The sequence below is a fragment of the Penicillium lagena genome (genome assembly GCF_028827675.1).
Source record: "Penicillium lagena strain IBT 129212 chromosome Unknown utg000003l_segment0_segment0, whole genome shotgun sequence".
NCBI lineage: Eukaryota > Fungi > Ascomycota > Eurotiomycetes > Eurotiales > Aspergillaceae > Penicillium > Penicillium lagena.
The window spans coordinates 183,930-196,853 of record NW_026623224.1 but is presented as its reverse complement, the minus strand read 5'-3'; the positions used below and the strand labels follow the sequence as shown (position 1 = coordinate 196,853).

Below are 12,924 nucleotides of genomic sequence, written 5' to 3'. Positions count from 1 at the left end.
CGGCACCCTCGCTTTACTGTGGCCAGAAATCGTACGAACCGCAGAAGACTGTTCACCGCCGCAAAGAGCGCTGTCAGTTAGCAGAGTTGATGCAATTGCCTTTCCAGGATCTTTCTGAGGAAGATGAAATGGGGCAGCGTATTGTTCTGATCAACGCAATTATTGACCTCGGTCGAGTCGAAAAGGTACCATCCGCAAGGATTACTGTATGCCAGAAACAAATCCTAAGTGTGCAGCCAACAACAATCAGAATTTGTCGCCTGATGAATCTTCTAAGTCTCGATCAGAACAAGAACCTTCTCCATTACCGGAGTCGCGCGATGGTCCAATCTCTCTAACAAATCGACACTGTCTCTTCTGCGTCTTTCAGCCCCATTATCAGTGCTATTTTGCGACAACACAGAAAGCTAGAGAACATTTCGAGAAGCACCTTCACGGCTTTAAACGAGATGAAACTATACCGTGTCCGGATAAATATTGCAGACTTGTCCTACATGGACACCAAGCACTGAAAAGTTATGCAGAAGGTGTCCACTCAGTACTCATACAAAGTTGGTGTATTGTGAGTGTAAATGCTATACGGAGCTTGCGTAATTTTGAAAGAGAGTGCATTGAGTCGGGAGAAACGAGAATTAAACGCCAAGTTACGGTATGTGCTTGGCTTCGTCTTTTGTATGTATCGATAACGTCGTTTGTGCTGACTGTTGTTACAAGCCCACGGTGAGCAGCCGCTTTAGCGCAGTCCGATCGTCCCAGCTCTGGCCCTGGGTCTTCTTGAGGTCGAGCATGCGACAGGTAGACATGTCGTGCTCGTAAAGGGTGTCGACGTCCTCGGGCCTCACACCCACCACCTCGGAAACGCAGATGCGGTAGATGGTGCGGTAGTAGCGGTCGATATGGTAATTTGTCTGGCTTAAATCCCTCTATCATTGCTACCCGAGCCGCCGCCCTCACCTTCATTCCCAACACAAAGTCGGGGTGTTTAGGGGCCCACGTCATACTGACTCAGTTCCCTTCCTCCAGGATGAGGTCGACTAGGCTCATCCATATATGGATTCTGCTCCATGCTTGTGCCAAGAGTGACAGAGTAGCTGGTGATTGCATTGTTCTCATCATGGATCAAGGTATCCCATATACAGCCTCCCACGCTCACTATACCACTCCTTGCAGACCAGCTGGTGGCGATCTGGATGCCTTTCGCTCTCGGTGCATGGACTTAGCTGCTACCTTGATTGTGATAGTACTAAGGGACAACAATTAATTGATATGACTGGGTACTGAGTTCATGGGCGTTATAATTGTATTATAGCTTTCCCACACTCCTTTTGAGTGCACTACAGAGCCTCGGCAAGAATAGGCCTTTGCAGCACAATTCTACAGGTTGTACTCTTTGATCAATTTGTCCGCGGCCACCTCGCCAATGAGATACGCGGTCGACTGGGTGTGGTTGCTGCAGACATGACAGTTAGCCTGCGTAGATCAGTCTAATGTTTGGTTGAGAGTCTCGTCTGGTACTTGCCTAGGAACAACTGGACAAACACTCATATCGGCGACACGCAGGTTGTTGAGACCGACGACACGAAATTCAGGATCAACGCAGGTCGTGTCCTCGTCGACCTTTCCCATTTTGACGGTGCCCAACGCGTGCCAAGCGGGTCCGATATGCTCCCGGAGGAATTGCTACGCGTACGAATTAGGTCAGCTAACGCCCCTTCACTCACAAGCCTTAGTAGTAATGAGGCGCTCACCAAGATGTCATTGTCAGACGTGCTCTTTGGACCCTGGATCTGTTCGGTTACGGGCATGTCGGAGTTGAACATGTAATCCACCGCCTTTTTAATGGCCTCGATGTATACCCGACGGTCATACGGATGCTGGAGATAATTCAGCTCGAGTATGGGTGGTGTGATAGGATCGGAACTCTTGAGTGAGACCCGGCCGCTAGATTGGGCGTTCATCAGGATGACGCTGGCTTGTATGATACCCTTTTCAGCTCCCGGGATTGGGACGATCGCCTATAAATTGCGAGATTGCAGCGGTCAGTGTTTGTCCTCAATATATACCGAGGGAATGACTTGCCACTCCCAACTCATATGACGCCGTCTGAGGTCGCGTCAAAAAAACCCTGGTTCGCTCATCAAGCTGCTGGAACTCAGGGAACGTCGCTAGGTTGTCGAGTTGGAAGTACCCCAAGGCCAACATGCCCGGGTCCAGCGCCAAGGGTCCCGTCTGGTCCTTAGTCCATTGCGCCTGCCAACTAGCTAGGTCGCTTAAGCTCACGTTAGGCACCGTGCCAGGTCGAACTAAAGCCTGTAATTGAACTAAGTAATGGTCTTTCAGGTTCCGTCCTACTGCAGGGAGATTCGAGACAACAGGGATGGAATGTTTTGCTAGCTCTTCCTGGGGACCGACCCCCGATAGGAGGAGGATCTTGGGAGTATCGATGGCGCCTGCGGATAGGATGATTTCTTTAGATGCGAAGTCTATCAAAACGGGGTTACCAGGCCTATCGTCAGCGGATCAATTCCAAGCCATAGATCTCCTTGTCAGTCAGGTAAATGAAAAAGATGCAACAGACATTTAGTGCCATCGGTGAGCTCCACCCCTACCGCCTTCTTGCCGTCGAATAGAACCCGGGCAACAATAGAACCGGTCTTGATAGATAGGTTGGAAGGCGCGTCGGTTAGATAGGCTGTGGCAGCCGTCGTTCGTAAACCTTTATACGTCGTGGAAGCAACAACCCCCATCCCAAGATTCCCCGAATACAGACTCGAGAGCACCGGAAACTTGTGAAGGGTTAGCATTAGATTGAGCTTGTTCCAATCCCGCACTGCGCACGTATGGGAGTTCTCTGAGCTACTTACACCGTACTTCTTTGCTCCATCGAGGACTATCTGTAAGCCAGGCGTCCAAGTAGAAGGAAGAGTAACGTCAAGGGGTCTGCTAAACAGTCAACAGCTTTGCTCCCGGTTGTCCTGATAAGAAAAGGATTCGCAGACCCATTCGTGCCATGATTTGCTGGATCCGGGCCATCCCTGAACTCTGCAGGTGTATCATTATGGAAGCGCTCGATCTGTTTCGTTCTCAAGTCAGCCCTCTCACAACCTTTGAATAGTCGAATACCATGACGCTGTCCTAAGGCGCCTAGCCATAGTTTGCAAGGCGGCCGTTCGCTAGCTGAGTATTTGTAGACCACAGAGCCTTGACACAGTCTTGACACCTACTTTCTTTATCCTTGTCAGCAGGCCGTTCCAGGTCCAAGCATCGTCGTCCACAAGTCTCGCCCATTCTTCCATCTCTTCCTTACGCCCATAGTCCCAGAGGCCTATGTTAATGCTAGTCGAGCCGCCTAGCCCATGACCACGGTCGTACACCAACTCGCGCCGGGCCAGCTCAGGCTCGGGCACACTCTTGTAGCGGTAGTTGTACTTGGCACCATCCTCCGTGTTCCAGAATGTGTATCGTGCCCCGGCGACACGGTGCGTTAGCTCGACATTGAGCTCGCCCGCCTCGAGCAGAAGCACTTGAGGCGCTGTGGAAGTCTTGGCCAGCCGCGCCGCAATGACGGAACCAGCGGGACCAGCTAAGTCCCAGACAAGACCTGTCAGTTGAGTTCAGAAACGAAGTTTGAAGTGGGAAAAGAAGGGGCACGGCGAGACCGAAGGAACGTACCGCCCACAACGACGAAGTCGAAAACAGACTGCGATGACATGTTAGCCGTGCAGCTTACAGGTGGCTAAAGAAGGCTTCACTTATTACCCCCTCATCCACAGGTGGTGCCATCATGGGGTTTATATAGTGATGCTCGTTGCTCGCCCTCACGTAAGCTTGTGTCGGCCGAAATAATAACTTACCCATGAGATACCCATTCTAGCATAAATTTCTTAATTAGGATGTACAATTCGCTTACCTCATCTACTATCATTTACACCTGTCACCGTTATACTAAAGTAACTACCATAATATAATTTGAAATATTTTGTTTTAATATGTTAACTAGATGGATATGATAGTAATAAATCTAGTGCAAGGTCACGTGCGCTACTATATTTCAAGTCTTGGCGAGAGAAAGCGCTTCAGCGGGGCAAAGAAAATGGGAGATGTAGGTCATGTGAGTATGATGTGACCCAAATAGGCAACAGAACAAACGAGGCCTTTACAGTCGAGTCTTCCTTCTCAGTTCTTAGCCTGTACCAGTGCCTAAAACTAAATATAGGCCGCTTCTAGCAAGAGCTAGAGAGAATCGGCCAAGCTAGTGTGTTGTTATCCCATCTACAGTACCTGGGGGCCTTCCCTAAAAAGAAGGTCCCCCACAGTGGGCCTTCCCTAAAAAGAAGATCCCCCTGAAGCGAGTGAGACACCGCACACCCATGGTAAAATGGAAGCGAATGAGACACCCCAAAACCATAGTAAATGCCACAAAACAACATGGATAGGGTGGTTTCTGTTAACGAGAAATGTGTTCCTGGTATCATTGTGATTGGTAGGGAAGAGGGAGAAGCAGATGGTGCTATCATGACAGCCCAACGGGAAAGAGCCTCGGCCAATAGCTGTGATTTACTCCACCCCCAGGTATCCCTTCGAAAGCCTTATGCTGTGCTCACTATAAACCGCACAACTCCGAGGAGGGCAGTCCCTGACGGGCATAGAGCTATTAGAGAAGGCGTATACAAACATGCTACAGTCGTCGGCACGACAATAAATGCGCAGAGCATGCGCATCTCATAGTCCGGGAGGCGAAAGTAGAGAATCGAGAGGTTGGCCATCCTCGGTGGACTTGGGATCAACTTCACTCGCCGGCTCTTCTAGACTCTCCCTAGATGTTTCACAAAAGATACTGTACGGTAGGCTCGACCGGAAGAAGGCATCAGGAATCCACCCTCGCTCACTCCATACGGATCAAGCCAGGCTCGCTAGTTGTCTCCACCGGATCGGCCTAGACGACAGCCATTTGTCTATCTGTGTCTTTTGATTGAGACGTATCGCACCTCCTCTTTCGTTGCACGCGGTCGACTGAGTAGCGATGCGTCTTGATAGAAGTAGCGGGATCTAGTCTTCGGTAGCTTGGCACGAATTTCCTCTCCCATTGGTCAATCTTGATTTACATTTAACTCAAGATCAATCCACACGATTCAATGTTTCTTTTGCCCTTTCCGTCTCCACTGTCTACTTCTTCGTTTCAGGGCTGATGCGCGCAATGCGCGCGTCTTCCAGTATAGATACAGGTCTAACCCCAATGCATGAGTAGTGCGTATCAGGGTGACAGGACAATACCACTGAAACAGGTGATCGAACACATGTGAATCCGTTCTATTCGACGGAAACTTCCGGGTTTTGAGCCGCGGCATTTCGGTTAACCGGGGAAATATCGCATTATCGTGTTAATATGTCAGCTACTCATTCAGGCTATAAGTACAGCTGACTTAGCTAGAGCGACAGTAAGAGAAGAGGAAGAAAAAAAAAGATAATACTCAAGTAGCTGATATGTCGTCTAATTCGCTCAGTATGGATTCGGAGTTGGCACAGGTATGTGAACTCTCCAACCTTATCCAGGTCAACATTTTATAACGAACGCAGTGTTTTGCATCAATGCCTGCCATGCCAGAATTCAACTCGATCGCTGATATCCGTGCCTTGGTAGCGCATTCGCAAAGTCTCAGGCTCACCTCCTCTGCCCCAACAGATGTATCTGAAGAAAACCGTGAAATTCCAGTTCGCGATGGCACAGAAATCAGCGTCCGCATTCATCGGCCCAAGGACGCTGGGACGAACGCGGAAAGTGGCCCGCTGTTTGTCATGTACCACGGCGGTGGCTACTGCTTTGGTAATGCAGCCAGTATTGAGAACGAATGCAGGATGTTTGTTCAGAAGTTTAGGGCCATCATTATAAACGTGGAATATCGGCTTGCTCCTGAATACCCATGGCCGGTGCCAGTACAGGATGCATACGATGCCTTGAAATGGGTTAGTATTGAATATTCAAGGGTTTCCCCCTTCAAAGATGCCAGGGGCCATGTTACTAACAGATGTTGATAGGCCGCGCGTAATGCGTATAAGTTAGGATCCGATCCTAAAAAGGGCTTTATTGTTGGAGGATCTTCTGCTGGAGCAAATTTTGCAACAGTTGCCTCGCACTTAGCAGTCACAGAAGCACTATCACCACCACTTACAGGCGTCTATATCAGTGTTCCACCAGTTGTACACCCTGACGCAGTGCCAGAAAGGTACACGCAAGAGTTGAAGAGCTATGTGGAGAATGCGGATGCACCTATTCTGAATGCCAGGTTGCGCGAGCTCTTCCTAGGTATGAGACACCTCACACCCATTGTCTCCCACCATATTCGACCTTCTACTAATACTGACTACCAAACTCAGATAATTACAAGCCAGATCCCAAGTCTCCAATGTTCTCATCTTTACTAAGTCCAAGTCATAAGGGGTTGCCAAGGCACTATATCCAAGTATGTGGGCTAGATCCGTTAAGAGATGAGGGCTTGATCTATGAAAAGGTTTTGAGGGAAGATGCAGGCGTGGAGACAAAATTGGACATTTATGACAAGGTCCCACATGGCTTCTGGATTTTGTTCCCTCAGATATCGAAGTCAAGGGAATTTTACAGTGACTTGGCCGAGGGAGTGAAATGGTTGCTCGAGGCGTAGCCTGAGGGCTAGGGCCGCCACGACCTTCTCAATCTCGCAGACATATCACAGAAGCTGGATCGGCAGTTCAAACCTCTTTGCACACACATTTTCGTAAATGATGAATCTGTGACGTGGATGCGTATGGCTTTCAAGAAGAAGGAAACAATTTTGAAATGCCCTGTAGGCCATGTGACGCACCAGTCACGAATAAATGAAAATACCAATGGAATTAAACTGTGTGGCGTCTCTCTATCGAAACGTCAAGCGTAGAGAAAGAAAAGAATAACGATATGTCTTCGTAGCCGTCTCTAGTAAAGAAATCCCTGCCAAGTGGGACAGAGGGTGCAAACCTAACGGTGTATCAAGCTGAGGGATTCCTGAGGCCTGATACCCTCCTCTTTGTATTTCACCAGCAGAGTCTTGTGGTTTATAACTGCTAAAATCAAGGGTGCTGACATTTATTCTATTGTCCTAACAGGCTCTATTGCGCTCGGGACTTTGGATTTCGAAGTCAACACTAAATTATTACTGCCAAGGTCTACCCATCAGGTCCACGTCGGCCAGTAAGTCTGGTTAGATGCCCGAAATATCCGAACGATAACGTGCCCAGAAGAAACGACTGGAAGAACCTTGGCACATTCCGGATCCTAGAAGCATTCGGTATGCGTACCCCTAAAAAGAAGATCCCCCCAGCGGGCCTTCCCTAAAAGAAAATCTCCCACAGCGGGCCTTCCCTAAAAGAAGGTCCCCCACAGTGGGTCTTGAACTGCCACCCAGTATGGAGTATTCAGAATTCACCCTGTCTTTTAACGTCAACCTGCTCCGCCCTGCCTCTGAGAACCCGCTGCCCGGCCAGCGTCAATTAGAAGAGTGGCTAGTCGAAGATATCCTGGACTCCCGCTGGCAACGGAGGTCGCGGAGGCCCCCGCCTGAAATACACTATCAAATGGACTGGCTACGACGAGCCAGCCGAGTAACCTGCGCACTCCCTGGAAACGCACAAGAGATAGTTCAGAACTCCCACCATCGATAACCTCACAAGCCTAAGCCTCACTTCGACGGAGCTCGGTCCTAAGGAGGGGAGTACTATCACGGTACGAGCCCGCAGCCCGGGCCTGCGGATGTTTATCCGACGGGCGGCCCCCTATAAGGATCTAGACCTCGCCAAAACCCGTCCAAAACCTAACCCACCCGCCAAGAACCCGACCCGACCCGTGGGCGGGTTCTGATTTGGAAAACCCGACACCCAAACGGGTACTCATATAACCCGCAAAAGCAAAAAAAGTTGACCGGTCACCTAACATGAACTTGTGTGGTAGTTTTTCCCTTTGACCATTGTATTCGCTTGGTTTGATCTTTGAATACACCGATTCTAGAGCCTTCGTGGAGGCATGCAGAGAAAGAAGGACAAAAGAATTTCATATTCATTTATGATCCTGTCTAATACATTGCAATCTGCTTAACGGCATTGTGGCTCTCGCATCACGCAAGCGTTGTCTTTGCTGAAGGAAACCCAATTCCTGAGGTCCGGAGTGGATCAGATTGAACAGGCCTTAGAACATAGGATCTTCCACGATTTAGAAAGGCAGTCTTAAGCAAGTGATGGTCTTGAACAATTGTTCTTTAAGTTGTACTTTGGTAAATTTCTTGACGCCAGACGAAAATTTCATAAGGGCCTACTAGATCGAATCCGAGAAATTGACCGCGGAGACAGTGGTGGGAGATGCCATAGTTACGACTCTTGTCGCTGGTGTCAAGGACGAATTTCATCTTGTGCGGTTGAGATCTGGCCTTTGGTTTTTCTTCTTGTCGCGTCGTGGGCTTTGGATCTATCTATTTGTTAGGCGCATCAACCCGCGGGTACCCAAAACCCGCCCCGACCCCAAATTGCAAGTTGGAAAGAAATCACCTCTCAGTAAGGATTTTCTCTGATTTCTTGCTATTATGCTGCTTTGGAATGTAGCGAAGTATAAAGGAAGCTGTATGACCTCGTTGGTGGCTTTGAGTGGAGACGATACGACACTGATGGAGCGCTAATAATATAGAGCATGTTCAACACTTTTATATTATGTATATATCTACACTAGATCTACATTGCATCGTATCGCCTTAGCAAAAGCATGGCACCAATTATTCTAACTTTAGGTAATTTGGGTCTACCCATGGATACCCGCCAAGAACCCACGGGCGGGTTCTGAATGCCCAAAGCCCGCGCAGCTTACCCGTGGGCGGGTTCTTGACAGCGAAAATCGCCCAAAACTCGCGCTTGGCGAGGTCTAGTCACGGGTGCGGTGTGCGGTCGCAAAGTCGTTTGCGTAGAGATACGTTATAAACTCCGCTTATCTCCGAAGCTTGTCGATGCTTGACTGCGTGACTTGAATATTTCACCATTTTTAACTTTTGCAAGAAACCAGTCTCACTTTTGGCTTCAACAATACCTTGCTTGACCTCTCCGCACGTGAATGCGACCAAGATGCCTTCCGACACGAGTATTCAAGCTGCTTTCTCGCTCATCAAGAACGACCAGTCCAAGATCCTGAGCCTGACAGTGGGATCTCACCAGAACGTCCAGCCGGGACAGTACATTCCTCGCGCCGGTACGAACCCTAGGTGCATAATATGCCAAGCCCTTTATATCAAAAACATTGTTTAACAAGATCTATACAGACGCTCAATCGCCCCCGGAGCTCTCTTTTACCGGAGCTTCGCCCTCCAAGACCTATCTGGTCGTGGGTCTTGACTTGGACGCTCCTTTCCCGTCATTTAGAGTCCTCGGACCCATTCTGCACTGGATACAGCCGGGTGTCAAGGCATCCGAGTCCTCGGCGCTCGGTACCAGTGGCCCCTTCATTGCGAACTACATCGGCCCGGCTCCACCGCCAGGTAGCTCGCCCCACCGGTATATGTTCTTCCTGTATGAGGAACCGGCCGACTTTGATGCCAATAAGTATGCTCCGGCTGATGGCAAGAACCTGAGCATACGGAACCGTACGCGGTATGATCTCGATGCCTGGACAAAGGAGATTGGTCTAGGGCCTGTGGTGGCTTTCAACTACTTTAAGAGTAACTAGGCCACCGCGGAAGAATGCTTAAGGGGCTCTTGACTAGCTGAGGGCAAAATGAATGGTTTTGATGGATTTCAATCGCGTTACTCTTCTTCTTGCTGGATTTTGTGTTTGATACCTGGTCAATCGCTGTCTAGCTTGCTTGTTGTGATATCAGTCAATCGCTCATCTTAGGCTTTATGCGAGACTACATCGCTGTCTACTGTACTTAAAGGACCTCTTGATTTTGGGGGACTCGAGGGCCCCCAAGAATCAGTTTGTTGTACTGAATCTATACTGCCTGCTCTGCCTCACCCGCTTTCCAACCTCATCTCGTCCTGACCTCTATTAAATGGGGTGGTTGGGATCGCGCCAAGTCGGTGAGGATGGATTTGATTTCCAATGCGGATTTTGGCCTCTCTTTATTGGAAATTATGGATATATATAGTTGTGGTAGCCTGCGGCTTTTGGAGTTGAAGCTCTGAATTGAGGTACAAGTGTGATATTTTATCTTATATAAAAGATCCAGCTTGTGACCTGGGTAGGAATTCCAATCCTTGACAGAAACTAAAATGTATAGATAGTCATACAAACAGTGCAAACGTTTAGATCACGTGACTGCGCTCGACGCAGGTCCGCGCCCTCTTGGACACTCGCACTCGGAACTTTTTGGGTCTGATGAACCAATAATTCACCGTATCCCAATCGCGCTCTGGGACAGTGAGCTCAAAATCAAAATCTGTTACCAGGATCGGAATAACTTTCTGCATCTCTAGGAGAGAGACATGTCTTCCAATACATATCCCTGCGCCGGCTCCGAACTGTGTGTCGATATCATCAGTAAGTCAACAGAGGACTACTACTATTATAGGCAGGTGCTTACCGGGATGAACATCTCATTCATTGCAGACAGTTTTATCTCATCAGAATCGATCCATCTTTCAGGTCGGAACTCGTGAGGGTTTATAAAAACCTCTCCCTTAGCAATGACTCGCCAAAGAGGTAATCCCGAGGCTGAATGCATCCGCATGACCTCTTTCATGAAAGCCTGGAAGTATGAAAGGTCCTGAGCTTCTCTGAAGGTAATTTGAGGGCTGCACGCTCCATCCTCGCCTCTATCCAAAAAGCCTACATATTACCTAGTTAGAAGCTGAGAATGAACGATGATTGCTAGCTTACCAAACCGCTCTCCAAAAGTGACGCATTAAACAACGTCGAACGCGTAGCACTGAAACCAATATGACATCTCGATATCTTGGTTGTCACGTCGCGTGAGGGCCCGACTTCTAGGGGGCGGGTATATATAAAGGTACTTTACATTACTATAACACGCCGTATTTTTCATGGAAAACCCATGGGTATGTCAAGGCCAAATCTCGTCCCATAATTGTTTCCCTGCGCGGTCGCAGGCGGTGTCAAGCCATACCATGAGCTCTAGAACTTGCTTAAGATCTTGCCATCGACATAGACCAGAATGCACAGCAACCTTACGGAGCACAGCAACAAACCATGGCCTCTCAGGGTAGCCCTTCGCCGCTATACCACCCAACATTAGGGCCCAAATGAGCACCCTGACCACATCCGGTGTACACCAGCTCGATTTGAAGATGGACCGTCGTTGTAGCTCAATCTGCAAGAGCTTTATAAGGGACGAAAACGGCGATGTCTCAGCAGGCAGTGGAAAAATCACGCCAACGCCGAGGATTAGTCCGGCGAGGCGAGCGATCTCGTAAACTGAAGAACAATAGGCAAAGCTCTGACCAAGGTGCTCCGCTGATGGTAGAGCGAGGAGGTGGTATTGTACAAGGTTGCGCTGGTCGCTGATTTGGCGCAAGTCAGGTTGAACTATACATCCCTCGTGATATCTTTTGACGATAGAAATGTAACTTTTCGCGGCCTGTAAGACCTCGGCCAGCTGCGCTGTGAATCCAATATGACACAGCTGCATAAATCCATTTTCCAGATCGGCCGATCCGAAGCCAAGCTGGCTTTGTAGTGTATGGTTCTGGTCTCCTTGTAGTGGACAAAAGGGAAATTTGGGGTGTGATAAGATCTTGCTGGAAGCCAAAATATCTGAGCTATATTGAGATGTTAGTATAGTCGATCCTATCAATCAACTGGCATATGATATGCTTACCAGCAAAGAATTGGGGCGAGCGCAGAAAGGTCAATGTTTTGCAGTCCTCCTCGCAGACCGACAAGTTGCGCGAGGCCGGATAAATGGATGTCATTTGGTGATAGGCTTCCGTAGATATCCAGCCACTGCAGGTTTCGCAAGGGTGGTTCAAACGGGGAGTTTGTGTTCTCATCCCTAAGCAACTCGTCTCGTCTATTGTTCGCCAGGCAACCGACGCTTAGAATAACTGCATCGCTGACAGCTCGGGTCGTATCTTGGATCGCTTGTTTGACCCTCTTAATCGACTCGAACTCAAAACGTTCTAGGACCTTCCTCTCCAGAGGTGTATGCATATTACCGTGCTTGCTTTCATTGCGCAAACGCAATTGTTGGTAGTGAAATACTGCACTGAATAGGAAGGTGGTAAAAAGGGTAGGTTCATGCCAAGATAGTTGAAACCAACGCGATATGGCCGAGTTTTTGCAGCCTTTCGGGGAGCTCGGTATGAGACCAGGCCATAAGACCGTCAGATCTGTAGAGATATTAGTGTTTGTACTGATCTGTGGCGAAAGTATCGAACGAACTATATATGTTGCACCAATTGACAAGCATAGGGTCGAAATCTGACGAGAACGTCTGGAACGGGTCCAACGTAGCATTGCCGATATGATCAATCGTACATAGCGGCGTATACAACGACCTAGATGGATGCGAATCCGATCCATGCAGTGTATTTTCGCTCGTGATGAGAGCAACTCCTCCGCCACTATCCTGGGCGCCCTTCGTTGTAGATGATCCAGGTACATCGCCTATATCTTCGACGCTAGTCCAATCGGGATTGTTTGTAGAGAGGTTGGCACATTGAGAACGCTCCCTAGGCTCATCAGTTTCTGATATCGTGGATTTCTGTTTGATCTGCTGCCAGACCCAGCTGCCCACATGTGACCGAAGAAAATGACGCGTCTCAAAGCTTTCGGTGTCTGAAAACGGGTGCGCATTCACAAAGTGAAAAGTCCTCTGACGCCGTGGTACGCTGCCCCTTGCAGAAGTCATATCACCATTCGTTGTTATAAACTTTAGCAAGAGCTTTGTTCGAGTGTATTTAGCAGTTCTCAGTTTGCTT

The 12,924-nt window shown here is 48.8% G+C and overlaps 6 protein-coding genes across 6 annotated transcripts; 3 read left to right on the top strand and 3 right to left on the bottom strand.

Moving 5' to 3' along the window:
• Window positions 1-707: 707 nt before the first annotated feature.
• Window positions 708-999, bottom strand: N7510_005222 (uncharacterized protein; the record flags this gene model as incomplete). Its single annotated transcript, XM_056977148.1, has 2 exons — window positions 708-908; window positions 955-999. 2 exons carry the CDS (start codon window positions 997-999, stop codon window positions 708-710), a joined length of 246 nt encoding a protein of 81 aa, XP_056833180.1.
• Window positions 1,000-1,374: 375 nt separating this feature from the next.
• Window positions 1,375-3,786, bottom strand: N7510_005221 (GMC family oxidoreductase; the record flags this gene model as incomplete). The annotated part of the gene is made up of 10 exons (XM_056977147.1): window positions 1,375-1,470; window positions 1,540-1,680; window positions 1,749-2,015; window positions 2,125-2,483; window positions 2,579-2,786; window positions 2,865-2,940; window positions 3,000-3,073; window positions 3,225-3,601; window positions 3,673-3,700; window positions 3,760-3,786. The coding sequence occupies 10 exons, from the start codon at window positions 3,784-3,786 to the stop codon at window positions 1,375-1,377; spliced, it is 1,653 nt and encodes a 550-aa protein (XP_056833179.1).
• A 1,719-nt stretch (window positions 3,787-5,505) lies between these two features.
• Window positions 5,506-6,659, top strand: N7510_005220 (alpha/beta hydrolase; the record flags this gene model as incomplete). The annotated part of the gene is made up of 4 exons (XM_056977146.1): window positions 5,506-5,526; window positions 5,578-5,964; window positions 6,037-6,304; window positions 6,376-6,659. The coding sequence occupies 4 exons, from the start codon at window positions 5,506-5,508 to the stop codon at window positions 6,657-6,659; spliced, it is 960 nt and encodes a 319-aa protein (XP_056833178.1).
• A 760-nt stretch (window positions 6,660-7,419) lies between these two features.
• Window positions 7,420-7,870, top strand: N7510_005219 (uncharacterized protein; the record flags this gene model as incomplete). Its single annotated transcript, XM_056977145.1, has 2 exons — window positions 7,420-7,553; window positions 7,684-7,870. The coding sequence occupies 2 exons, from the start codon at window positions 7,420-7,422 to the stop codon at window positions 7,868-7,870; spliced, it is 321 nt and encodes a 106-aa protein (XP_056833177.1).
• A 1,244-nt stretch (window positions 7,871-9,114) lies between these two features.
• Window positions 9,115-9,712, top strand: N7510_005218 (YbhB/YbcL family Raf kinase inhibitor-like protein; the record flags this gene model as incomplete). Its single annotated transcript, XM_056977144.1, has 2 exons — window positions 9,115-9,238; window positions 9,309-9,712. The coding sequence occupies 2 exons, from the start codon at window positions 9,115-9,117 to the stop codon at window positions 9,710-9,712; spliced, it is 528 nt and encodes a 175-aa protein (XP_056833176.1).
• A 578-nt stretch (window positions 9,713-10,290) lies between these two features.
• N7510_005217 (uncharacterized protein) lies at window positions 10,291-12,854 on the bottom strand (the record flags this gene model as incomplete). Its single annotated transcript, XM_056977143.1, has 5 exons — window positions 10,291-10,506; window positions 10,569-10,813; window positions 11,177-11,763; window positions 11,823-12,333; window positions 12,386-12,854. 5 exons carry the CDS (start codon window positions 12,852-12,854, stop codon window positions 10,291-10,293), a joined length of 2,028 nt encoding a protein of 675 aa, XP_056833175.1.
• Between the last annotated feature and the right edge of the window lie 70 nt (window positions 12,855-12,924).